The sequence below is a fragment of the Mesoplodon densirostris genome, chromosome 16 (genome assembly GCF_025265405.1).
Source record: "Mesoplodon densirostris isolate mMesDen1 chromosome 16, mMesDen1 primary haplotype, whole genome shotgun sequence".
NCBI classification, from domain to species: domain Eukaryota; kingdom Metazoa; phylum Chordata; class Mammalia; order Artiodactyla; family Ziphiidae; genus Mesoplodon; species Mesoplodon densirostris.
Window position 1 is genome coordinate 18,929,103 of NC_082676.1, and position 26,347 is coordinate 18,955,449.

At 42.1% G+C, this 26,347-nt stretch overlaps 1 protein-coding gene and 1 pseudogene across 3 annotated transcripts in view; one reads left to right on the top strand and one right to left on the bottom strand.

Annotated features, from left to right (window-relative positions):
- Positions 1 to 26,347, top strand: part of CHD6 (chromodomain helicase DNA binding protein 6) — a 227,244-nt gene that overhangs the window by 76,091 nt on the left and 124,806 nt on the right. For all 3 annotated transcript variants that reach the window (XM_060079536.1, XM_060079538.1, XM_060079537.1), the window contains 2 exons: positions 1,644 to 1,700; positions 18,971 to 19,491. In XM_060079536.1, coding sequence (XP_059935519.1) covers positions 1,668 to 1,700; positions 18,971 to 19,491 — 554 coding nt within the window. In that variant the 5' untranslated portion in view covers positions 1,644 to 1,667. The remainder of the gene's footprint in view (positions 1 to 1,643; positions 1,701 to 18,970; positions 19,492 to 26,347) is intronic.
- LOC132476142 (cytotoxic granule associated RNA binding protein TIA1-like) lies at positions 8,262 to 9,240 on the bottom strand (annotated as a pseudogene).

Consider the following 26,347-nt stretch of genomic DNA (forward strand, 5'->3'; position numbering starts at 1 on the left):
TCCAGGAAGTCAAAGTAAACAATAAGTAGGAGGCGGTGTCTACATCTGGCCTAGAACCAGAAGCCGGGATACTATGATCCTTCCATCGTTTGTCTATGGGGAAGGTGAGAGTGAGTGATTCAGGCAGCCCCAAATTCTGGGTTTCCTAAAATAGCATTCTTTCTGTTCCCTGGGATGCCCTTAGTGCACTTCAGTGACCTCTCAAGCCACTTGCTGGGCTCTTAGTCGCTATGGTGCTGAAAAGTCATTTATGAGAAAAAGTTCAGGTGTCATCATGGGCATTATGGTTGGAGTGGGGATGGGGCTTAAGTCCTGGGTACAGTAAAATCATTTAAAAAGATCATATGAAGGGGCCTCCCTGGTGGCGCAGTGGTTGAGAGTCCGCCTGCCGATGCAGGGGATACGGGTTCGTGCCCCGGTCCGGGAGGATCCCACATGCCGCGGAGCAGCTAAGCCTGTGCACCACAACTACTGAGCCTGTGCTCTAGAGCCCACAAGCCACAACTACTGAACCTGCGTGCCTAGAGCCCATTCTCCGCAACAAGAGAAGCCACTGCAATGAGACGCCCGCGCACCTCAACAAAGAGTATCCCCCCCGCTTGCTGCAGCTAAAGAAAGCCTGTGCGCAGCAATGAAGACCCAGCACAGCCAAAAATAAAATAAAATAAATAAATTTATTTTTTTTAAAAAAAATCGTGTGAAATATTGGAATGGAACTTATTTTGTCAGTTTAAAGTGCACATGGTTTAAAACATCAAGTAATGTAAGAGAGCTTATGATGAAATGCAAGAGTGCCCTGTCCTGTCTCACACCAGCTCCTCTCTCCTTCAAGACAACGACTTTTAACTCTTTTAGCTCTATTTTATTGTGTATATTTCTTTTTATTTATTTATTTATTTATGGCCGCATTGGGTCTTCATTGCTGCACGCGGGCTTTCTCTAGTTGCAGCGAGCGGGGGCTTCTGCGGGGGCTTCTCACTACGGTGGCTTCTCTTGTTGCGGAGCACCGGCTCTAGGCACGTGGGCTTTAGTAGTTGTGGCACGTGGGCTCAGCACTTGTGGCTCGTGGGCTCAGTAGTTGTGGCGCACGGGCTTAGTTGCTCTGCAGCATGTGGGATCTTCCCCGACCAGGGCTCGAACCGTGTCCCCTGCGTTGCCAGGCAGATTTTTAACCGCTGCACCATGAGGGAGGCCCATGTTGTGTATATTTCTGTTTCTTGATTTCCAGTTGTAGATGCTACTTACTGATTTTCTTCCAAAAGAAATGAGGTCTTCGCTTAGTTCTGCCCCCTCTCCACCCCCCTCAATATAGTCACACCATTATTTTTGGTTCCTCTTTTAGTTTCCTTTGTAATTTAATATGCCAGCATCTTTTATAACTTGTTTTATCTACAAAGACAGTATCTTTTTGACTCCGCTCCATCTGGAGCAAAAAACTAGGGTTCAGGATGAGAGTAGTTAGGTTTAGGCCTCTATGTAGGGCTCTGGGGGGTGCTGGGCTAGAAGACCACTAATTGTAAGTGTTCTGTAGAAGTAATGCTCTATTCTGTGTTTTCCTCACGTGTCACAGCTAATCTTGAGGTCATCTAAAATGTTTCATTTTGGATTTTAGCATAATCTTTGCCTTTTTTTATGTTTTACAGAAATAAAATAATTGCCTTTAATAGATGATAATGAAAATACAGAAGAAAGAGAAGCAGGTAAGAGGTCACTTTTTTTTTTTTTTTTTTTTTTTTTTTTGCGGTACGCGGGCCTCTCACTGTTGTGGCCTTTCCCGTTGCGGAGCACAGGCTGCGGACGCGCAGGCTCAGTGGCCATGGCTCACGGGCCCAGCTGCTCCACGACATGTGGGATCTTCCCGGACCGGGGCACGAACCAGCGTCCCCTGCATCGGCAGGCGGACTCTCAACCAGTGCGCCACCAGGGAGGCCCGTAGGTCACATATCTTTTAAGTGAATGCATCCAGCATACACTGGTGCTTTTTTACAAGAGGAGATGCTGGCAGTTTTGGCTTATCTCTTAGCCTCTAGTAGTTACCCTGCTGCCTGTTTCCCATTCTCCACGTGGTAACTGAGAGCTCTGTTCTGAATGACTTAATATATAGATTTTTACTGTGCTCAGGTCAGCTCTATATAGGAATAAATGTAATGAAGATTGTAGATCAGAATATTATTCAAAATTAGCGATACAAAAGAGAAATAGCTTACCAAGTTTTTATAAAGAGAAGTGATCACTTCTTTATAGTTTACATATTTATTATTTTCGATGTTTGGTTAAACTAAAAGCATTCACTTACAGAATTCTTATTTATCATGATGTGCTGAAGTTTTCTCCTGCAGAAAATAGTGAACTAATTGGAAGTTTCCCCCTGCAGAAAATAGTGAACATTAACTGTTTGGCATTTGGTTTCCTGGAGGGGAGTTGATAAAAACATTTGGCCCTTGTGACGCATCCTGCTAAGATCTTTTTCCTTAGTTGGTACTTATGTGTTCCAGGTGATTACATTTTCAGAGGATCCCAGAGACCTAAACCAGTGTGGCTCAGGGAGGTGAGATGAGGGGACCTGCCTCTGTCTCTTACAGACAGGCTGTCTCTGATGGGCTGGTTTTCCTTTTACAGAATTGAATGACAACCTGGTAACTGGGGAGATCTGAATCCCTGCCCTTCAGCTGGGACCTATGCAAAGAGGTTGGGTGGGACCAGCCACTTTCCTCTCTGCTTGTAGAGCACTGAGTAGTCCGATACACGGTGACCTAGGGATATGGTTACAAGGACTACCCTCTGTTCTGTTCCCAGTGGATAGGTCCTTGTGAAACCAAAACAAAACAGCCTGTTTTGGGAAAGAATTGAGTCACCTGCTGCCAATTTTAATAGGAAGAACAGTGCCTAAACACTACCTACACGCTGATTTCCTCCTGTCCTGGCTCTGTGGAGTCAAAAGTTAGTACACAAACACTGTAGAGAATGCAGTTCCATCTGCCAGGATTTTATCCTATGGATATACTCAGACGGGTGTGTAGGTTTCATTGCGACTTTGTTTATTATAGTGCAAATGGAAATGAACTTAAATGTCCATCAAAAAGGAGACTACCAAAAAAAAAAAAAAAAAAAAGGAGACTACAGGCCCTGTATTTTACTGTGCAGGTATTACATTTTTTACAAATTGAAGGTTTGTGGCAGCCCTGCCTTGAGCAGGTCTATCAGCACCATTTTTCCAACAGCATTTGCTCACTTCGTGTCTCAGTGTCACATTTTGGTAATTCTCTCAGTATTTTGGAACTTTTCATTATTATTATATTTGCTATGGTGATCTGTGATCCGTGATCTTTGGTGTTACTGTTGTAATTGTTTTGGGGTGAACTTCATTGATAAATGTCTGTGACTGCTCCACCAACTGACTGGCTGTTCCTCCATCTTTCACCTTCTCCTCTGGTTTCTGAGCCCAGGAAACAATCATTCCTTGAGACACAACAATATGGAAGTTAGTCCACTTAATAACCCTACAGTGGCCTCTAGGTGTTCAAGTGAAAGGACCAGTTGTTCGGCTGTCACTTTCGATCAAAAGCTAGAGGTGATTCAGTTTAGTGAAAAAGGCACATGGAAAGCAGAGAGAGGCTGCAAGTGAGGCCTCTTGTGCTAAACAGTTTAGCCAAGTTGTGGATGCAAAGGAAGAATTCTTGAAGGAAATTAAAAGTGCCGTTCCAGTGAACACGCAAATAAGAAAGCACAACAGCCTTATTGCTGATATGGAGATAGTTTGAGTGGTCTGGATAGAAGATCAGACAAATCACACCATTCTCTTAAGTCAAAGCCTAATCCAGAGCAAGGCCCTAACTCTCTTCAATTCTATGAAGGCTGAGAGAGGTGAGGAAAGTGTAGAAGAAAAGTTTAAAGCTAACAGAGGTTGGTTCCTGAGGTGTAAGGAGAGGAGCTGTCTCCATAACCTAAAAGTACAAGGCGAAGCAGCAAGTGCTGATGTAGAAGCTGTGGCAAGTAATCCAGAAGATCTAGCTAAGATAATTAATGAAGGTGGCTACACTAAACAACAGATTTTCAGTTTAGACAAAACAGCCTCCTATTGGAAGAAGATGCCATTTAGGACCTTGATAGCTAGAGAGGGCAAGTCAGTGCCTGTCTTCAAAGTTTCAAAAGACAGGCTGACTCTTGTTAGGGGCTAATGCAGCTGTTGACTTCTAGGTTGAAGCCAGTGCTCATGTACCATCCTGAAAATACTAGGGCCCATGAGAATTATGCTAAATCTACTCTGCCTATACTCTAAATGGAAATTACAAAGAAAAATTACAAAGAAAATGGAAATTACAAAGCCTGGATGATAGCACATGTGTTTTCAACATGGCTTACTGTATGTGTAAGTCCACTGTTGAGGCCTACTGCTCAGAAAAAAAGATTTTCTTTAAAATATTACGGCTCATTGACAATGCACATGGTCACCCAAGAACTTTGATGGAGTTGTACAGCGAGATTAATGATGTTTTCATGCCTGCTCACACAGCATCCATTCTGCAGCCCATGGATCAAGGAGTAATTTTGACTTTCAAATCTTATTATTTAGGACATACATTTTGTAAGGTTGTAGCTGCCATAGATAGTGATTCCTCTGATGGATCTGGGCAAAGTAAGTTGAAAACCTTCTGGAAAGGATTCACCATACTAGATGCCATGAAGAACATTTGTGATTCATGGGAAGAGGTCAAAATGTCAACATTAACAGGAGTTTGGGAGAAGTTGATTCCAACCCTTATGGGTGACTTTGAGGGGTTCAAGACTTCAGTGGAGGAAATAACTTCAGATGTTTTGGAAAAGACAAGAGAACTAGAATTAGAAGTGGAGCCTGAAGATGGGACTGAATTGCTGCCATCTCATGATAAAACTTGAACAGTTGAGGAGTTGCTTCTTGTGGATGTGCATAGAAAGTGGTTCCTTGAGATGGAGTCTACTCCTGGTAAAGATGCTGTGAAGATTGTTGAAATGACAACAAAGGATTTAGAATATTACATAAACTTAGTTGATAAAGCAGCAGCAGGGTTTGAGAGGATTGATTCCAATTTTGAAAGAAGTTCTACTGTGGGTAGAATGCTGTCAAACAGCACTGCATCCTACAGAAAATTGTTTGTGCAAGGAAGAGTCAGTTGATGTGGTAAACTTCATTGTTGTTGTATTTTAAGAAATTGCCACAGACACCCCAGCTTCAGCAACCACCACCCTGATCAGTCATCAGCTGTCAACACCAAGGCAGGACCCTCCACCAGCAAAAGGACTATGACTTGCTGAAGGTTCAGATGATGGTTAGCATTTTTTAGCAACAAAGTATTTTTAATTTTTTTTTATAGAAAACATAAAGGAACTTTAATATCCAGTCAGGGCAAAGAATACTGGATTTAATGACCCATTAAGTGTGAACCACTTTAGGTTCTTCACAGTAACAGATGTATTTTAAAGTAAAATTTGAATGCATATTGCAGAGAATGAATCCATTTTAAAAACTTTAGTTTCCTTACCTGATACTAATACCACTATGATTTTTAGACTGTAAATTTTTTAAATGATTTGTTTTAACACTGAGAATAAGATGTAAAGCAAAGTTAGCAATGTTCCTGAATTACAAATTTGTTCAGTAGTAAGCCTTTGAGTAATAGTACTTTCTTCTCAAAAAGTAGTCAATGTACATTTTAGAATTGTGCAGTAAGAAAATATTGGCTAATAAAAAGTGGTATTACTTGAGATAGTCAAAATGAAAGAAAAACTATACTTTTGCTTGGATTATTTATGCCCAAATAATTTACCCTGCAGTCCACAGATGTATAGGGCATAAAATATTTTTGAATAAGAGAAAAGCGAGGGTCCTAAAATAGGCACATAAACCAGAAGAATCTAAAAACAGCATCCTGTTATTTTATTGAGTATTTAAGCTGCTTTTGGTTGCATGCCCTGATCTGTAGAAGGTTAATTAACAAGGAAATAAAATTTCCAAGTGTTTAAAAAATTTACTCATCTTCTATAAAGCAAGTTTTAATGTATCAACACTTAAAAAATATACAGTAACTTGATGAACCATCAGTACAACTGCACAGAATTGAGCTCCAGAGAACTATACGTTTATGAGCTGTCTTTCCTGGGCTCTGGTTACAGGAGTATTGGCTTAGAGACCAGCTTACAGCCATCTGCTCCTACCTGGAGGATACAGGCCAGGAAACTCTTAGGATTATATGGGCCTTTTCTGTTCCTAAATACAACACCAGGAGCTCTCTGGTCTTAAAAACAACCGAGCATCCAAATATGTACACTGGGGACCCTTCCCCTTTGTGAGTCAAAGAAGAGGAGAGTTTGTGACTTTCGTTGAAAACAAAACAAAACAAAATCTCCCACAATTCTTCTAAGAGATTGAAATGTACTAGAAATTTCAAAACTAGAACAACGCCATCAAAGATTAAACCTCTGAATGCCACCCCAAAATAATAAAATTGGGACCTCCAGGAAAACAGGTACCAAAAGAATCAAAGTAATGAATGCACTGAGGATTCCCCTCTTTGAAGGCTGTTTAAGGAGGTATGATTTCACAGGTTTTTGTTTGTTTATCTTTTGGCCTCTGAACATTTAAAAAATGCTTTGCCCGGCTGGTCATTCAGGCTAATTTTGGAGTTCACAAGAAACTCTAATACTGACATATGGATATTCTACAGTTTCACAGCTATCATTTGTACATATCAAAATCAAATTGATTTACTCTTTTTGAGTAAGTATAACTAGAATATGGCAAATTAATATATTTCTTTGCAGATAACTTTGTATTCAAAGACTACCAAAGTGTGCATTTGATATTTACCTGCAAACAAAACCTTATGAATCTCAATTCTGCATGATGCCTTTAAGGAGGAAATTACATACAAAGTTGCTAACTGTGCAAAATGTTAAATTGCTAAAACATTTTACATAATGAAATGATACATGTAAATGTAGAAGTTGACACATGAAATTAACATGGGTTCATAAGAACTTACCACATTTCAGAGATTTTCTTTAGTAACAAGTTTGTGTTTTTATATTTCCTGGTACACAGCAAAGTTTATCACAGAAGATAAAAACCCTTTTAAACAAATTCAACAGGGAATTCTAGAGGCACCTTCTCATATAAAACACAAGATGAATGCAATTATCAATCCATCTGAGAAAAGTTTTCAATCTAAAGATCATTTTTTTCCATTTAAGTATATTTTATAGAACTTTGATAAGGCAAGACAAATTTGTGAAAAAATGTAGATACAAAAATGATGTGAACTAATATCTTATATTTAAGAACCCCAAAGGGAAAACAGTGGAGATGGGGCAGCTCAAACAATGCCTATTTCAGAAAAACCTAAAATAGAATTGTGCATAAGCTGAAGATTACAAAGAACTTCTAGACTCTGCACAGTTTGGGTTTTCCTTTTTTCCTTTTTCTTTTTAGTCTTTATATTACATGTTTTAAATCATATCAGGAATGCAAACTAGAACTGCCCACTACTTCAGTGGAAAAAAGTTCAACATTGTGAAGTTTTCTGCCTCTATTTTTAAAAAGTGGCAACAATCCCTGCATTTGTGTATGAAACAAGGATTTGAGAAACTTTATCAAAAAAGGTAATGGGGCTTCCCTGGTGGCGCAGTGGTTGAGAGTCCGCCTGCCGATGCAGGGGACTAGGGTTCGTGCCCCGATCCCGGAAGATCCCACATGCCGCGGAGCGGCTGGGCCCGCGAGCCATGGCCGCGGAGCCTGTGTGTCCGGAGCCTGTGCTCCGCAACGGGAGAGGCCACAGCAGTGAGAGGCCCGCGTACAGCAAAAAAAACAAACAAACAAACAAAAAAAAAAAAGGTAATGAAGGCAAAAATTGGCAGACATCCAGCATATTGTTTCTTTTAAAACAATGTGGATGGTAATTTCATGATTAAAAAATGAATCTTTTAAATAAATACATTGTATCTGATATTTGCACTGACTGATTTGATAAATCTTTAAGTAAACAAGGACTTTACTACACTCCCTGTAGCCTTAAGCCACTGGCTTTAGGTTCTGGAGTCCTTTTTCACTGGGTTTCATACACTGCAACTCTGCAGGCTGATTAGGCATCATACTGCCATTCTGTCCTGGAGGCGGCTGCACTCCATAATTTGGTCCCATCCATGGTGCAGAAGACTATTTAAATCCCTGCTGGTTCCATAGCTGGCCATACAGTCCATATGCAGGTACTTGCCAACCATTAGGCATATATTGGCCAATTTGTTGTGCGTTCCCATACCACTGGCCCCACTGGCCGTAAGCTTGTGGATATCCAATTTGATTCTGCTGTTGCATGGGATTTATCATATCAAGAGTTTCTTTGCCCTAGTAGCATTTCACAACATAGCCTTCAATGGTAGTTCCATTAACAGAAACAACTGCATGTGCTGCACTTTCATGGGAATTGAACCGAACAAAAGAATATCCTTTATCTGGAAAGACTCGAAGTTCCATTATTTGTCCAAGTGGCAAAAAAGTCTGACGCATTAATTGTTCTGTTAGCCCAGAAGTGACACCTCCACCATATACAGTACAGTTGCTTGGACTAGACTGATTTACGAGCTCATCATATGATAGCTGTTTGGTGTTTGACTCATATGTACTCTCTGGAACTGGAGGCTTACGTGTTGCCCAGTTAGTTCTGATTTGTCTTCCACCAAGCCACTGGCCACCCATCTGTTGAATGGAGTTTTCAGCATCCCATCTGTTGAAAAAGGAGACAAAGCCATATCCCTTAGACTTTCCTGATGCCATGTCTTTTACCACTCGGGCATCTGATATTCTTCCAAATGGTGCAGAAGCAGCTTTTGTATCTTCAGTTGTAATTTCTGGACTGAGATCACCAACAGAGACATGGAAATGACCTTGTGAACGCTGTGTGCTGACAACAGTACTACTGCTTGTATCCTCCTTTTGACTTCTGTGGGTTGTTGCCCACTTCACTTTGACTTCCTTACCCATTATCTTCCACCCATTCATAGCAACTAGTGCTGCAGCTGCATGACGACACTCATAAAACTCTGCAAAACAATATGGATCATTTCCAGCTGTATCCATAATCATTTTGGAGAATTAAAGCTTCTGTCACATCTCAGGAAAGCTTACCGACATATAGAGTCTTAGGCATTTCGTCCTCCATGGCTGCTGCTGTCGTGGCGGCGCCTCCGGGTCCAGCTCTCTACCCTTTGTTACCTTCACAAATCTTTTGAGCAGCTTTGGCTGCGAAATGGAGTTTCTCGGCCGACTGGAGGTTACTGCCCCCCCTTCTTCAGCGGCAGTTACACTAAACCGCCCAGCCCAGCGCGAACAAGGAAGCCCCAAGTCAAGATGGCGGTGAGCCGGGCACCTTAGAACAGCCCGGGAAGTGACTGGGGCCGCGCAGGCACAGAAGAATCTTGCACTTTGGACCTCCTGTAATTTAATTTTTTTTAATCGAAGTATAGTTGATTTACAATGTGCCAAGCAATAAGATATTTTTAAATTAAGGTATGTAGATTTTTTTTTAGACATAGTGCTAGTGCACACTTAATAGACTGCAGTATAGTATAAACATAACTTTTGTATGCACCTGTAAACCAAAAAATTTGTGTGACTCACTTTACTACGGTATTTGCTTTATTGTGGTGATCTGGAACTAAACCTGCACTATCTGTGAGGTAGGCCTGTATATATATCATAGCACATCTACCTAGTGGAATATTTTGCTGCTGTTAAAAAGAACACATTACTGAAGAGAATCCCAAGCCCTCGAAACTACTGTCATTTATGATACATGGGCAGATTTTTATTTCTTAAAACAACCTGCATATTTAATTTTTTAAGCATTATTTAAGTAAGCTTTCATTTCAATAAAAACATTCTTTACCAAAATTACCCCAACATGAATTTAGGTTCTTTTCTTTTGAAAGTTCATATTGAGACCTTTGGTATGTCAGCCAGTTATTATGTAGCGTCAGTTAGATGGTTTTCATTTACACCTCATAGTATATGTTGATGAACAGGGCAGAGTTTTTATTTAAAAGTTAATATTAGATAGGTGGAGGAGCAAGTTAATTAAGTGGAGGAGTTGATCCTGCTTCTCTTATAGGTACTGGTGACAGGCCATACCGATGACTGAACTGCAAGACGTTGCTGAGCATGCTAAAGCAATCCACGGGCTCTAAAACCTATCTTTTGACATACCTTAACATATTTTTGTTTTTCTTGTTCTAATTCATCTTGTGCTCTGAAACATATACTTGAGAGGCCAGAGCAAAGTGATCAGGATGATAAAAGAATGTTGACTCATTCAACATGAGGTATGATAGATTAAACTAAGGTTACGTAGCCTGAAGAAGGGAATATTTAAAAGCATCTCTTGGAAAAGAGGTTGACTGTGTCTGTTGCTGGACCTGTAAGTGAGAATGGAGAGTTATAGGTGGACAAGCTTTAGCTCCATCTGAAGAAGACCGTCCTGAGAAGTTGAGCTGCCCAGCTGTGGCCTGCACCTTTTGGGCACTAAACTCCCCACTCCTGGGAGAGACTGGAGAGCTGTTTGCTTGTGTGTCAGAGGCCAGGAAGTGGGCGTTTGGGCTGGATGACCTTAGTGGTACATCCTGACTAGAGTCCTAGGGTTTACCAGGGCATTTATGTATGGTATTTATCTGTGGTACCAACATAAATTGTAGTCTGAGTAGATACAATTTTTAATTAAAATATTACATAATAATTATATATTACAAAGTGGTTCTTTCAGCTCATGTTACTGATATTACTCAATATATCACAAGCTGAAACAGACACAAAACAATTTTTTAAAAATAGAAATAAGCGGCTGAGTTTTAAATTCTATGAATAAAGTGGCTTTGAGTGCATCTACATGCAGAAAACATTGGAATAAAGACAACCACTTTTAAACAGTGAATAGAATTGCCTCATCTCCTGTCCTGACCAGAGGGGCCTGGGAATCTCTGGTAACGAGACCTTGGGCCAACATCAAAGTGGCAACAAAAGGTCTAGGATCCGTGACATTTGACAAGTGTCACTGTGACTGTAGAGAATTGCCTCCCTCTATCTAACTTGGATTCACTCTTGGGAACAGTAGCCCAAAGCTAGTATTCTGAGTATTGTGGGAAAAAAGCAGAAGTAACAGCAGTGAACTTCTTTCCACTTTTGATATGGTTTATGGTTTTCTCGTTAACTTACTGTCTTTTGCCTCAGCTAGCCCGTCCCTTTACTATTGATACGGTTTTGGATAAATTTTGCCAGTTTTGGGAAACTACGTAACACGTAGTGACCAAAGATCAAAAGTTTTCATTTTGGGAGGAAAACGGAAATATAGTACCCACTGCTAACAGAATGTGTTCTTAGGATGGTGGTTGTAGGTCTTCTGGTAGCTGCCAAGCCCACATTTGATGTTCTTTAACCCTCATCTTGGGATCCTTCTGGGTAGAGTTGAAAAGAGATCACTTATTTAATCTTAAATGTTCTGCTGGATTGTTTGATTCTTCATGTATTATCCCATTCTGGTCTGGGGAACAAATGGATTTATAAAGAAATGGATAGAAGAGGAAAGTTAATGAGTTAACGGTTTTCTGGGGGAAAGGTCAGGGAGATACCCGTGGTGCTGGGGAGTGGTTGATGGAAATAAAGTAGAGGTGGTTAGAGAGTCTTGCTAATTCTTATTCTGAGTTTGGTGTATGCAGAACATGAGGCAGTATCGTGAAGTAGTCAAGAGCAGTGGCTCTTAAAACCAGGAGTCAAACCCGGGTTCAAATCTTAGCTCTGGTACTCACTAGCTGTGTGACTTTGGGTGAGTTATTTAACCTCTCTGAACTTCTACTCTATAAAATAGAGTCATATTTGGAACCATAATATACTTCCTCTTAGAGTTGTTTTGAGACATAATCTGTTTAAGAAACTTAGTATATTGCCTAATATTCCTTAATAAAATCAGGTATTAATAATGATCATTGCTGACATCTATTTTATCTTTCAAATATCAAAACAATTCTGAGTACTCAGAGTGGCTGTGACTAAAGGTGGAGATATATGAAAAGCACCGTTCCCTGCCCACACATAGTATTCCTAACTCCAGGCCGTGGTCTTGCTGGGCCTTGGTATGTGGAAATGGTATTGGCCAGGGTTTGCTTAAGTTCTGGGCTCAGGGGCTCTAGTAACCCAGGACTACAGTGAAATTACAGGTGGGCCAGACAGGAAGAGGTAGGAAAATAGTCTTATTCTCTCTGTATTTGTTGGTTTACTTGGCTTAGAAGATGTCTCAAAAACATTTTAGAAGAGGTCTCTCTTAGCCTTGGTTGGCTGAAACAAACATCATTGCACTTTGCCAGATTAGAAAATTGAATCATTTTGAGCTTTTGGTTTGCTCATAAAAGCCATAGTTGTTTGGAAAAAAGCCTTGTGGTTTCTAGAAACAACACTTGTTAACAAACAGGCACTTATTAAGTATTTTCCGTCTCTCGTCCTAACTCTTTCCGGTCAGCATCTAAGTTTAATAATCTACCTGCCCCCAGCTTTTGTTACCACGTGGAATTAACAAGGTTTAGGTTGACTTTGCCTAAAGATTTAGAGTAGTCAAAGAGTCTTGAAACATCGTAAGAGAAAAACCCACCACCACCCCCATCCTGTTTTAAAAGCAAAAATATGAAAATAGAGGTGGAGACTTGACTGACAGGTTCAAGGACTTTGGGGTAGAGGGGCTTTGCAGAAATTACATTGTCAAATCTGTTGATCACTCTTCAGTCCTTAGCTTACCTGCTCCTCAGCAGCATTTGACACCTGTGATCATTCTGTCTTAAAATGCTCTCATCCTCCGGTTTCTGTGAAGCAACACTTTCTTACCCTTTTTCCCTCCTACATCACTGGCCTGACTGCTCCTTCGCCCTGTCTGTAGGTTCTTCCCCCTCTGGGGACCTTAAGTATTAGTGTTCCGCAGGTTAGGTCCTGTTTCCTCTTCTCTCTTTATCCATTCTTCTTGGGCGGTCTAATTTATTCTCATAGACATTTCCTTTGGAAAGTGTATCCAAGAGCGTCCTGGACACCTCTGCCTGAAACCGAACTCTTCTCCTCCTGGTGCGAACCAGCTGTGACCACGTGAGGAGCCATATAGGATTGAAATACCTGCTTCATCACCCAAAGCACAGAACTCCTGGGTGTGGAAGGATTGAATATGCTGAGTACAGGGGAAAAACTCACAAACACAGAGGGGACACACAGACACATGCACACACTGACATTGTCCCTGTCCCTCCTCAGATGGGTCTTGCTCACTCAGCACAAATCTATTTGCCAAATGAATGAGTCCCAGTGCCATTGCAGTGTGATAAAGGCAAGGATATGTGGGGTTTTCTGTCTTTACTGTATTCCACAGGCAGGCGGTAACTATAAGGAGAGAGAGAAGGTGAAACAATAAGACAATTCTAATTCCAATTGGAAAGTAGCTTTGCCACCTGGAATGTCCACAGACCAACTCGTTAGTAGTAGTAATTACTTCTTATTTTGTATTTTCATTTTGTTATTTGGACTTTTAAAAAAAGACAGATCTCAAACTTAGTTAAGCTTGTCTTTTTTTTTTTTTGCGGTACGCGGGCCTCTCATTGTTGTGGCCTCTCCCACTGCGGAGCACAGGCTCCGGACGCGCAGGTTCAGCGGCCATGGCTCACGGGCCCAGCCGCTCCGCGGCACGTGGGATCTGCCCGGACCGCGGCACGAACCCGTGTCCCCCGTGTCGGCAGGCGGACTCTCAACCACTGTGCCACCAGGGAAGCCCCTTGTCTGCTTATTTTTATGTTTAGCTGATTTCTTGATATTAAGTAAGTCTACACAGAGAACACTTTCCTCTCCCTGGGGAAGGTGGAAGACCCTGAAGCGATGGGCGGCAGGGGCTCACTGGGCCGCTCACCGCTGGGTTGAAATTGGAGGAAGCGCTTCTGGGTGAAGGGTGTGCAGGGGCCTTTCCAGCCCGAGTGCAAAGTACACTCTGCCCTGCCCTCAGTCAGATGTAATCATAGTGCTGGCGCCTCTCATATTCTGCCTTTGATTCCTGAATACTGATGATTTGGAGGAGTGTGAATTGTCTGGCAAACAATTTTTCTTTTTCCTTCATTATTAAAGTCTTAAAAATTTTTCTATTACATCTATGTGAAAATTTTTCTATTATAAGTATCTTGAAAGCAATATTCTCATTATTGAAAATTTAGATGTCTATTTAATAAAAAAATTTAAAAAACCCAAATTTGCACAGCCTCAAATGATTAACATTTTGTTTATTTTCTCCCATTCTTTCTTCTGTACACAGATATTTGTTGTCATTTTTGTTTACAGTACAATTTTGTAGATGTCTTTTTTCTCTTTTTTCAAATTGAAAATATTCATTTCATCCAATCATCATATGATTGAGTTTTACTATAAGCCACAAAGATCTTGGGGAACATCACAAAGTCACTGTCTCATGAAGCTTACCTTCTAATCATGGGAAACAGGTAAAGGCAAACAAATAATAACTTTGAGAAAGTTTTGAAAAAAGAAGTGAAAGTTGCCCACAATCTTATCCCCCAGACCTAATGATGGTATGTGTCCTAAATTTATTTTAAAAAGCTAATGTTGATATAGCCTTCTTAAAAAAACAAAAATGGGATTAGATCATAGGTTTTCTTTTTTTACTTTCCCACATGTTGTGGAAAGTAAACTAAATGTCAACTAAATGTCAACTAAAACTTTGTGTAACAATGGCTGTGTAGTAGTATTCTATATGATGGATGTGCTGTTAATTTAAGCATTTTCCTAAAGGTCGACAAATAGAGTATTTATAGTTTTTTACTCTATTAAAAGTAATTCTGTATCAGATATTCTTATACATCAACCTTTGGAGTATCTAAATGTTTCCTTAGTTCATGTTCTCAAAGAGAAATTGCTCACTTTAAAAGCATATCCAAAATTAAAATTTTAGTATTATTGCTACTCTCCCCTGCAAAAAATCTTTTAATAGTTGATGCTCTTGCCAGCAACATATGAGAGGACCCTTTTCAGTATATTCTTACATTGAATTTTTAAAAATTGAGATACAATTCACATGCTGTAAAATCCACACTTTTAAAACATGCAATTCAGTGGTTTTAGTATATTCACAAGATTGTGTAAAGATCACCACTATCTGATTCCAGAACATTTCATCATCCCCCAAAGAACCTTATGCCCATCACCAAGTCACTCTGTTTTTTCCCTCAACCCCTGGCAACCTCTACTCTACTTTTTGTCTCTATGGATTTGCCTGTTTGGGGTGTTTCATGTAAATGGAATTATACAATATGTGGTCTTTTGTGCTTGGCTCCTTCCACTTAGCATAAGTCTTCCAGGGTCTATCCATTTTGTAGCCTGGGTGATTTTCTTAGATTCTAACTTGACTTTCAAGTACTTGAGTGATTCTTAGGGGGATAACCCAGGTTTGTCCTTGGACCTCTGTTTGGGAACCATTGACCTAGCCTGTAATCTTTCCATTAGTTCTTAAATCCTTTACAACTGACCCAGAACCTGTTTATCTAGATTCACATTTTTAAGTGTCTTTTCTAGGAATATTGTAGGTTGATGATCTTCAATCAAAGAAATGCGTTTTATTACTATCAGGGCAGTTTATGAGTTAGCATTGTTGCATGTTTCATCAGTCAGTCTCTCTTAAGTTTTATCCTTGTGTTCCTAGATGCTCGTCTCTTTAACTTGTCAATGTAATGTAAAATGTTGTTACTGTGGTCCATCATCTGAAGTCTGTTCCTTTTAGGGCCATTTACAAAATGGTAATTTAATGCCCTTCTTAGTAGAAGTTGAAACAAGGACTTTATTTAGGCTCTTTACCTTTTCCCCCACTGACCTTGAGAAACATAGAAGAAATATTTTTTGTCATATTTTAATCCTCAGCAGATACCTTTTCCAGGCTCCCAACAAGGTGCCTTAAAAATAAAGACATTTCTGGTGGATTATTGACTTTTGAGATTATAATTTCATATTTTTGTTACTAATATCTGCCTTTTGGAACACTTCCTCCCTTTTTTTTTTGCGGAATGCGGGCCTCTCACCGCTGTGGCCTGTCCCGTTGCGGAGCACAGGCTCAGGATGCGCAGGCTCAGCGGCCATGGCTCAAGGGCCCAGCCACTCCCTGGCATGTGGGATCCTCCCGGACCGGGGCACGAACCCGTGTCCCCTGCATCGGCAGGCGGACTCTCAACCACTGCTCCACCAGGGAAGCCCACTTCCTCCTTTTTAACACTGGCTGATTGTGCTGCACGCCTTGTCCCAGCTCTACCAACTTCCTAGGAATATATCTTGACAAATTGCTTTCTCTCTCTAAACCTCTAAATCTCTAAACAGATTATCTTATCTGTAAAATGAGGAGTGGACTAGACAACTCTCTAGGATTCCTGGGAATAGAATTGCTGGGATATCAGGTAGGTATATGTTTAGTTTTATAAAGAACTACCTGACCTTTTCCTAAATGGGTTGTGCACACCATCACATTTAACGTTTCTAACCAAATGTCATCATGCTGGTCTTGTGGCCTGGTTCCCTGACATGTCATGAAACACTCAACGAAACAAGCATTTGGCCGGAGGATTCAGACCCAGGCTTCTCTGCTCACTAGTTGTATGGCCTTGGGCACATCACTTAGCATCAATAATCATTCATTTCTCCATATACAAAATAGGCAGCATGGTGCTAAGTTTATAGGATTGTTGAAAAGATTAGAGATGTCATGAAACATGCTTTACATAATTCTGAGTATATCCATTCAAGGTCTGTCCAGTAGCTGCTAGCTGCTGTTACTGTTATTGCCTAATGCTTGAATATCCAGTTACCACCACGCCTGCCTGAGCTACCTGCTCAGCTTTTTGGAGAGCCCCAAAAAGAGAGACCTTGACATGAGGTATGAGTTGAGGAGAGGGTCTCACTTTGACCTACAGAGTGCTGCCTTGATGGAATTAGGTCTTCAGTGTATTGTCTTTTAAAGCCTCTTTAATAAACAAGCCTGTGTCTCTTGCTTTTTTAGTGTGTCCACCCTTGCATGATAAGCAAAAACTTATTCCTTGAGGGGCAAGTGTCCCTGGCACATAATTAAGTAACATCCCAGGGATGGTTATGCGGTCATAGGATCCCAGCTTTAACTGGGTACCTGTTACCGTACTGTTGAGTTTCTTACTGTCTTTTCTTTTCTCTCTTTCTTTCTCTTTCTTTCTTTCTCTCTTTTTCTCTTTCTTTCTTTCTTTCTTTCTCTCTCTTTCTCTCTTTCTTTCTCTCTTTCTCTCTTCCTTGTTTCCTCCCTTCCTCCCTTCCTCCCTTCCTCCCTCCCTTCTTTTTTTGTCTTTTTATTGTGGTAGAAAACACATAATTATAAAATTTACCATCTAAACCATTTTCTTGTATTTTATTGATTTAAATTTCTTTTAAGTTTACTTAGCTCCTCTTTTTCCTAAGCCCTAAGCACTGAATCAGCAATGAGGTAGTCAAACTGAATTGTTTTCCCTTTTGTTCCCCGCCAAGTAGTGAGTCCTGCCAGAATGACCAGTTCCCTCTGGATTTAGGCTTGTTTATGACACTGGACTTTATTTATGATAAAAATCCAAAAGAATCCTCCTTTTCTTTCATCGTTTTCTCCTGGGATTCTCAGTGTTATGTTTGGGAGTATCAGACTATGAAAGGGAACTGGGAAGAACAGCAGGGAAATATGCAGCTGAGTTTTGCACTCCCCGTCAGCTCCAGGGTGGGCCAGGAAGTCTGAGCAGAGATTGGTAACCAGAACGCCAGAGAGAAACCACACCATCTGGCAAGTGTCTGTGCCCTTCCGCACAGGCCAGGCCCCTTGGTAAGAGAGCAAGCTACTCACAAATGGGGCTGGTCCTAAGCCATCATCCAAAGATGATTGTAACCATCTTCCTGGAAAGCCTGCTTGTCTCTCCCTAAGTTATTTCTTCGTTCCCTGAAACTAGCACCCACATTATTATCAGATTATTGGCAACCCCAGCCTTGTTATGAAATGACAAATGTACTTTGTGACACCAGGCCTGAAAACATGAGATACACCTTCTGCTTCCAGAGGGATGTTTCCTTAAAAGTTGTCATGTTAGGAGGCTTCACTTTTATTTGGTGGTGCTCCAAAACAGCTTTGAAATGTTCTTTTAGCGTTGCCTTCAACACCTGTGACACTTTCTTTCTAAAGGCATGTATCACTGTAAAGCATCCTCCCGTACGTTAGCTGGTTTTTGCAAGTGGTCAGAGGTTATCTGCTGCTGAGTCTGGTGACAGAGTTAGATGATCATACAGAAGAACACTATTTTTAGTTAAAAATAAAAGGTATAGTTTTGAATGATCCAGATGTTCTCATTGACAGTCAAACCAGGTGAATGTTAATGCTGCTTGATGATATGTGAGAGCAGAGATTTGGGGAAATAAAGCAACACGTTGAGGTTGACCCCACGTCCTTATCACCCTGGTGACATCACCTTTATTCATGAATACATTTGAACAGTAACTTGTATATCAGCATGATAAATGCCACTCGGGGTCAGAACAGTGTGCCTAGGATTCCTGTCTGCTAGCGGAATCTAAAGGTATTTTGTGGGAGACTGTTGTTGCCAGTTCTAGAAATGGAGTTTAAAAAGGTGTTTCAGATTTCTGCACGTAACATGGAAATCCTTCAGGTTTTTACATACAAATTACCTACATAATATACTAACAACTTAGTCCACAAGGGCACAAGCAAACATAATGTGTGTCCTGTTTGCCACTCTGTGCCCATGACCTAGCACGGGAGGAACTGCCACATCGCAGGCACTCAGGAGGTGTTGAACAAGTCCATGCATTCAAAGTTAATACCCCTATTTGTGTGAAGCTGGCAGTGGAAGAGTAATATGCTTGTCTGTCTCTCTTTTGCAGTTGTCAAATTTAAAAGTTCTGAATCACTCCCCAATGTCTGATGCCTCCGTCAATTTTGACTACAAATCCCCCTCCCCGTTTGACCACAGCACTGATCAGGAGGACAGAACTGAAGATGTTGCCCATCCCTGTCTGCCCCAGAAGGACCTGCACGCTGCTGAAGAGGGCGCTGAGACCCTTTTCCCCAGGAAAACGACATCCCATAACGGGACGGAGGACAGTGGAGGAGGAGGCACTGGCGTGAAGAAGAAACGGAAGAAAAAGGATCCAGGAGAGCAAGAAGGGGCAGCAAAGGGAAGCAAGGACAGGGAGCCCAAGCCAAAGAGGAAGCGTGAACCTAGAGAGCCAAAGGAGCCCAGGAAGGCCAAGGAGCCCAGGAAGGCCAAGGAGCCCAAGGAGCCCAAGCTGAAGGACGGGGCCAAGAAGGTGCGGAAGCCCCGGGAGGCCTCGGGCCCCAAGGAGGCCAAAGAGAAGAGGAGCGGCCCTGACTCTGCAGCCAGGACGAAGTCCAAGAAGGCCAGGTGCGTCCCTTTCTTCCCGTCCCGAGCCCCGGGCTCTGCCTCCACAGAGAGGCTGGCCTTGGCCTTACTCCAGCCCCCCTGGACATAACTTCCCCACTTTCAGCCAAAGTAAACCACCTTCTCACCTCCTTAATTAGTACCGTGCCTGCAATTTCTTGCCATTCCCTTTGGACTAAGGAGAAGTGAAATGTGTTAGCACACACCGGATGTCAGGGAAGGGGCGTCACAGGTGTGATACAGGGAGGGCAGCGATTTGGGGAACGGCCGCCGTGTAGGCTGGCAGAGGAGCAGCTGTCAGGAGGGCGCACAGTGCTGGGGTCTGGGAGAGCCGTGGGTGCGCGCAGAGTTCCAGGCAGAAAAGGGCTGCCTGGCTCCCCTGGGCTGCGAGCTCTCTAGTGCAGGCCCACGCCTGGTCTGTTTCTCTCATTCGATATCTAACACGGTGCCTGACATGTCAGCAGGTGCTCAGGAAACGGTGAGTCATCAAGACCAGAGGAGACAGACCGTAGTGACCTGTAGAGAGAGCAGAGGGCGTGGGGACAGATTGGCTGCCAGGGTGATGTCGGGTGCCCTGGCTGTAGATCCTATCAGGATCCAACCATACACTTTATTCGGGGAGTTAAACATTTGTCATCTGTATACAAATGTAATGTTCGTCGTTTCGTCTCTTTCTAAATTCTTGGTGGAGAATATTATATTTAAACTTTTTGAGGACGTAGAAAATAAAAAATATATAACCTCTGTATATTTAAGGGGAATTTAAGGAATTTAAGTTTCTAAAGTGTAAGTGCAGAGGCAGAGTATAGACCAGGGGCACCCATTAAAGATGCAGAGGTTGATGCAATTGCTAACAGAATATAAGGTAATGGGGCCATCAGACCTGTACAGGGTCAGGCATAAAGGAAGTCCATTTTAAAGAGAGAAAGCATTTTAGGTGGCGTGTGCTGCTACTCAGAAATTATTTTATGGTTCGGTTCATTTTCAGAAGGACAGTTTTTGGGACCAGATGGATAATTTTCTAATCCAAGTTAAAACTGCCTTATAATATTCACTCCCTTCTGCCTGGCAGGGGATTTTACCTTTTGTTTATCATAGAGACTTGGGTGGGATCCCAGGAATGTAGTTCACAGTGAATGGACATAAAATAACCTCACCAGAAGGTCAAAAGAAGTAGGTAAAATCAGGAGTCTGACTAACGAGCAACGTATGGGCCCTGTTCCGGGTGAACCTCGTGCGCACACACTGATGTCTGATGTGGGTGGAGTGGAGTTTCTTCTATCTTCTGCCAAAAACTTTCCAGATTATTTTGGAGAAGTTGAAGAGGTTCTTCAGTATGGCAGCATGTGTGAAGAAGGAGATTCAGACGTGAGCTAGTGGAGTGACTTGCTTTGGTTATTACAGGAAACAAAGAAGAATCCTCAAGGATGGTGTTTTAGAATTAGGGCCGTTAGAGGAGGGTCTGACAGCTCTAATAAGGAGTTTAGTTTGTGTCTAGAGGCAGTAGAAAGTCATAGGTATCAGGGCTCACTTTAGCCACTGGTCTCTGGTGCTTACAATTTTATCAACTTCTTCTTAAAGGAATTAGTATTTACTTTGTGTGGGATATGAAACAAGGTGACGGGTATACAGACGTTGCCGTAGATTCCATTTGGGGGCAATGAGGAAGAGGCATTTCACAAACAAGGTTGGATGTCAAATGTATGCATAGCAATATTAAGGGAAATGATTTTGATCTAGCTAGGTTGTATAAAATATAAGTGCGTTGGAGAAGTGCTTCTGAGTCTGCCAACTTAGAAGACAGCAGAACCTCTTGAGGTTTAGAAATCCAGGAGAAACACTCTGAGAAGATGCTAACAGATAGGGCTGGTTATCTCTTTGGGAATGTGGACAAGTTTCACGAGGCTTTGAACCTTCCTTGAGTTGGGGGCTGTGTAAGACTGACCTGTTAACATCATGGAATTCTTCCACGTAGCCCAGATAGGGTTCTGGACTGCTGAGCCTTTCTTGTCTTTTATATATTTATAAAATTGCTTTGGCTCCTTAAATTTATGGTCCCACTAGGCAGCAAAAGCAGTTCTAGTTCTGAAAGGACATTAGTTGATAAAAAATATGTTGGTAATTAAGTCTTATTTTTTGTGCTCTTTGATTTACTCTTTTGCAGATTGGCTTAAGTACATGTTTTGATTTGAGCCTTTATTGAGTAGCCCCTGGATAACACTCCGTGGTTACAGATGATTCGCTGGATGCTTGGATTATTGGAGGAGCTTCACAGCTGATTTAAGGGCTTCTGGTCTTTTCCTGCTTCAGTCCATCTTGCCAGCTGCCACCTGGCTAATCTTTCAGAAGCCCTGCTGTTATCTTACTTATGTTTGTAGCTGGTGGTGGTGGTCAATCAAACCCCCTCTTCCCTCTCTCCTTTCCAGATCAGCTGGGAAATAGTCAACAGAGATGGAGATAGAGTTATCAGCTTTATTATTGATGGGCCAGATTGAAGAACTTGCACTGGCTTGTGGCCAGAATCGGGCTTCCTGTTACTCAGTTGAGTTTATCCACCAGAACTGCAGGCACGTCCCTGAAGCAGAGGGAGGACCCTGGGCCCTGGGTGCTTCATTCCTTTTCCCAAGTCTCACCAGTCCCATAGGTCCCCAGTCAGAGAAGGTCAGGGAAGTGAGAGGAATTCTAAGAAGGGCCGAAAATATGCGTCCGGTATTGTTCCCTCCTTGGGAGTAGGGAAGCCTGAAAACATGGAGGGCAGGGAGATGGGATTCCCTCCGACAATTATACCTGCTTAGATACTTCTGATTGTTCCTACTGCCTCCAGGACAAAATCCAGACTCCTCCTTTTTTCTGTTATCCAAACCCTTTGGGGTCTGACCTCTCCCTGCCTCCTGGTCTCTGGCAGCAGACCTGGCCGGCTAGATGCATCTCCTTAGGCCTTAAATAAGGTACTTGGCTCCCCCTCCCCTGGATCGCTCTCCTCCAGCTTGATGCCCTTTGTCCTCCTCTCAGCCTCCCAAGTCCTTCCCGTTCTTCAGCTCCGAGTGCACGTCCCGCCCGGTTCCTCCACAGAGCTCCCACACCCTGTGCTAGCATGTGCCCTCTGAATTCCCACAGCCCTTGGGGCCTCACGTGTATCACAAATCAAAGACTTTTAGACCTTGAAGAGTAAAAGAGATCTAGTCCAGCCCTGCTGCATGCAGCCAGGGAAACAGACCCACAAAGAAGTGACTTGTTTGCAAGGGTGTGTCATAAACGCAGACCTCCTGATTCCCAGTCTTATACACTAACCTCTGCAATAGGCTGTCTCTCAGTCATAAACCAGTATTTTCTTGTATGTATGACCTGTCGTCTCAACAAAAGTGAAGTGCCTGAGGTCAGGACCACCGTGCTTTGTGTCTTTTATGTCCCTGGGGTTGATCAACAGAGAGGTTTGTTGGTTGTTGGACACATAGAAGGGGTGTGTGAGTGTGTGTGTGTGTGTGTGTGTGTATGGTTTATATATTATTTTAAAATATTTTATATATATAATTTGTTTTCTTAGAACAACTGGATAGAGCTCTTCTCCCTGAAAATGAGATTCATATAAGATCCCATTGTTAAATAACAGTAGGTGGTTATAATGAAATATTTTATTCTTACAAATTTTATAATTTTAGAAATGAAAACTTCAAGGTAACTTGTCCAGGGCACCAAGCTAATGAGCGGCACTGTCGGGATTTGGCTCCAGCCTCACCTGACTATAAAACCCACTTTTTTTTTTTTTTTTTTTTTTTTTTTTTTTTTTTTTTTTGCGGTACGCGGGCCTCTCACTGTTGTGGCCTCTCCCGTTGCGGAGCACAGGCTCCGGACACGCAGGCTCAGCGGCCATGGCTCACGGGCCTAGCCGCTCCACGGCATGTGGGATCCTCCCGGACCGGGGCACGAACCCGTGTCCCCTGCATCGGCAGGTGGACTCCCAACCACTGCGCCACCAGGGAAGCCCAAAACCCACTTTTTTCTCCACCACTTTGTGCCTCTTTTCACTTTGCTAGGGAAGGTCAGGAATGGATAACAGTGGGACGATTCCAGTGTCAGAGAAATTGGTTTTTTATTTGTAGAAAACGGCCCCTCTTCTACAGGATTTTAGTTTGCACACTCCATAGGATCCTCTCAAGGACTAAGATGGCCCCAGCTTTTTCCTATACTGTTTCTCTTTGCATTTGAGGCAGCAAATAGATAATTGAACACAGTTCCCCTCCTAAACAGATGACAGAGTCTAGCAGATGTTCCTTTTCAGATATTAGTAGTGACGAATATCCACTTACTGCTTAGCGGATAAAAACACTCAAGTAGGAGAAGCCTTTAAAAAAAACAAAAACAAAAACAAAACTACCCTCTCTTATGGGGATATATGTATATGTATAGCTGATTTACTTTGTTATAAAGCAGAAACTAACACACCATTGTAAAGCAGTTATACTCCAATAAAAATGTTAAAAAAAAAAAAAACTACCCTCTCTGCCTTTCCCTCCAAACTATCTTGGAGTATGAGCCTAGCTCACTCCTTTATTATATAAAAAGCAAGAAGGCTCCTCCAGGAAGCCAAGTTAGGCTCTCTGTCATTTCCCTGACTCTGAAATTTAAAATTCACAAGTATAGTTTATTTGCTTTTACTCCTTTTTAATTATAGTACCTTTTCCTGAAGAGAATGGGGCCGCTGGCATAAGAAGATATACACTAATACACGTACACCTACAAACACATGCACAGACCTGTACATATGTGGACGCCCACGGCCCGCATAGCTGCAGCGAGGGGCTCAGAGAGGAAGGCAGGCCTCAGGTTTGCGAGGTCAGGTAATGTTGATTAGGGCTTTGGGAAAATGCTTTGAGATTAGAAAAGCACTGGGCCAGTTCCTCAGGGAAGTCAAATCTTTACCAGTTGAGAACATTATGTGACGTAGTGGATACTGTCCTCGACAGTTTTTTACGTCAAATGCTTCTATGTGCCTGTGAATTGCATATTTCTTTTTTGAAATGGCCTTTAGTAAAAGTCAGCTTCACAGCATTAAAGCACGGCTTGGTGAGCAGGAAAGATGGGCCATTCCAGTGTGCGTGAGGGCGTCAGTGGCCCTTTGGGTTGCCCTCTCAAACCGGGAGCCAGGCGCTCTGACTGAGCTGGAGGTTGCCTTTGTAAGCCAGGGTCTTGAGTGTTGGTGTCCCATGTTGTTGGTTGAGGGCAGAGCATAAGTTTTGGAATTTCCACACGTCAGAATGGTTTATGTTCTCTCTCAAAGTCAAGAAGTGAATCAGTGTGCTGGCCCAAGTGGAGGGCTATCTAACATCTGCTAGGAATGAAAAAACCAAAACGATGAAAAGAAATGAATGGTCTCATTAGCCCCAACTTCTGAGCCTCAGCTTTTTACCCCCATTTGTTTGGGTTTGTCAACCCAGAGCAGATCTTCCTCCCAAATTTGGTGGGTTTGATAACATCCTGGTAGGAAGGTTTTACCTTTTCTGATTTTTTTCTTTGAGGGTTGCTTCTAGAAAGGTAAGCCCCAAACCTGATTATATCAGTTTGAGCAGCGAGTCAGCTGATAACTGTGTTGCAGGAGGGGTAATAAAATTCAACCAGTTGAGCTCTCCCTCACTGTTCGAAGGTCGATCACCTGTCTTTGTTCAGCATGCAGATCTTTATGGAGGCTCAAGAGTGTCCGTTGACAAGATTCTTTCTGTTGGGAGACTTTTTATATTCTGATCATTTATTAGAAGAAAGAAGACAAATATAAAGACATGCATGAGTTCTGAGTAGAGACCCTCTGCTTGGAACCCACTGGGCTTTCTGTTAAGTAGGGAAGAAATCTAAATGATAATGTCAGAGACCCACCTCTAAAGCTTTGGACTAAGTCACCATTCCTGTTTTTCTAAGAGCTCCTGGAGTGCTTACTCTGTAATTCCCAGGGCTTTCTGAATTAGGGTCTGGTGAATAGTAGACCTTTACTCAGTCTGTAAGGAAACAGTTACTTAAACAAAAATGCTTGAAGAATACGTTCTCACTTATTTATCTAGTATGTATTTATTGCCTCCTGTGTGCCTTGTTTTGTTTATAAGTACTTTTATTGGGAATGGGATAGTGGAGGAAGGAAGGCATCACCGGGGTGATACCAAGGCTCATCTGTGAGCCTTGTCATTGGGGAACTTTCTCAAGTTAGAGAAACAGCCTTGCAAGTGTTCCAAAAACAGGCAAAAATACAAACAAATGAAAGAACCTAGTATAAGTGTGTATAGAATTAGCTGAAAGGATTGAGAGGATTAAGAGTATTTAGGGAGTTCCCTGGTGGCTTAGTGGTTAAGATTCTGGGCTTTCACTGCCGTGGCCTGGGTTCTATCCCTGATCAGGGAACTGAGCTCCCACAAGCCACCTGGTGCGGCCAAGAGAAAAAAAAAAAAAAAAAAATAGAGTCTTTCAGTTCTGGTCTAGGGAGTTCCTTAAAAGAGGTGAGTATTGAGCTAGTTATTAAAGGAATTAATAGATGAGAAAAGACTTAAAGCAAAATGGTATTTAAATAAATGTTCTTTGCAGGATTTCTAGTTTTAAAACGGTAGGCCGAGCATACATTTATTTTCCTTTCTTCGTCAGATCTTTAATGAAGTGACAGGAAGAACAGAAGGGAATAAATTCTTCGAAGATAAAAGATGTTATGAATTTCTGGATGAGGGAGGCCCATAGTATCATACTGATGGGTGAATACTGTGGAGGGAGTCCCAGCTCAGAGCACATGCAGGAGGTATGTCTGTAGCAGAGGTAGAAGTGCTTCCTCCTCACAATGGCCCTGGCAGCCCTGGAGAAGGGCCAGAACTGGGGGTGGCTGATCAAG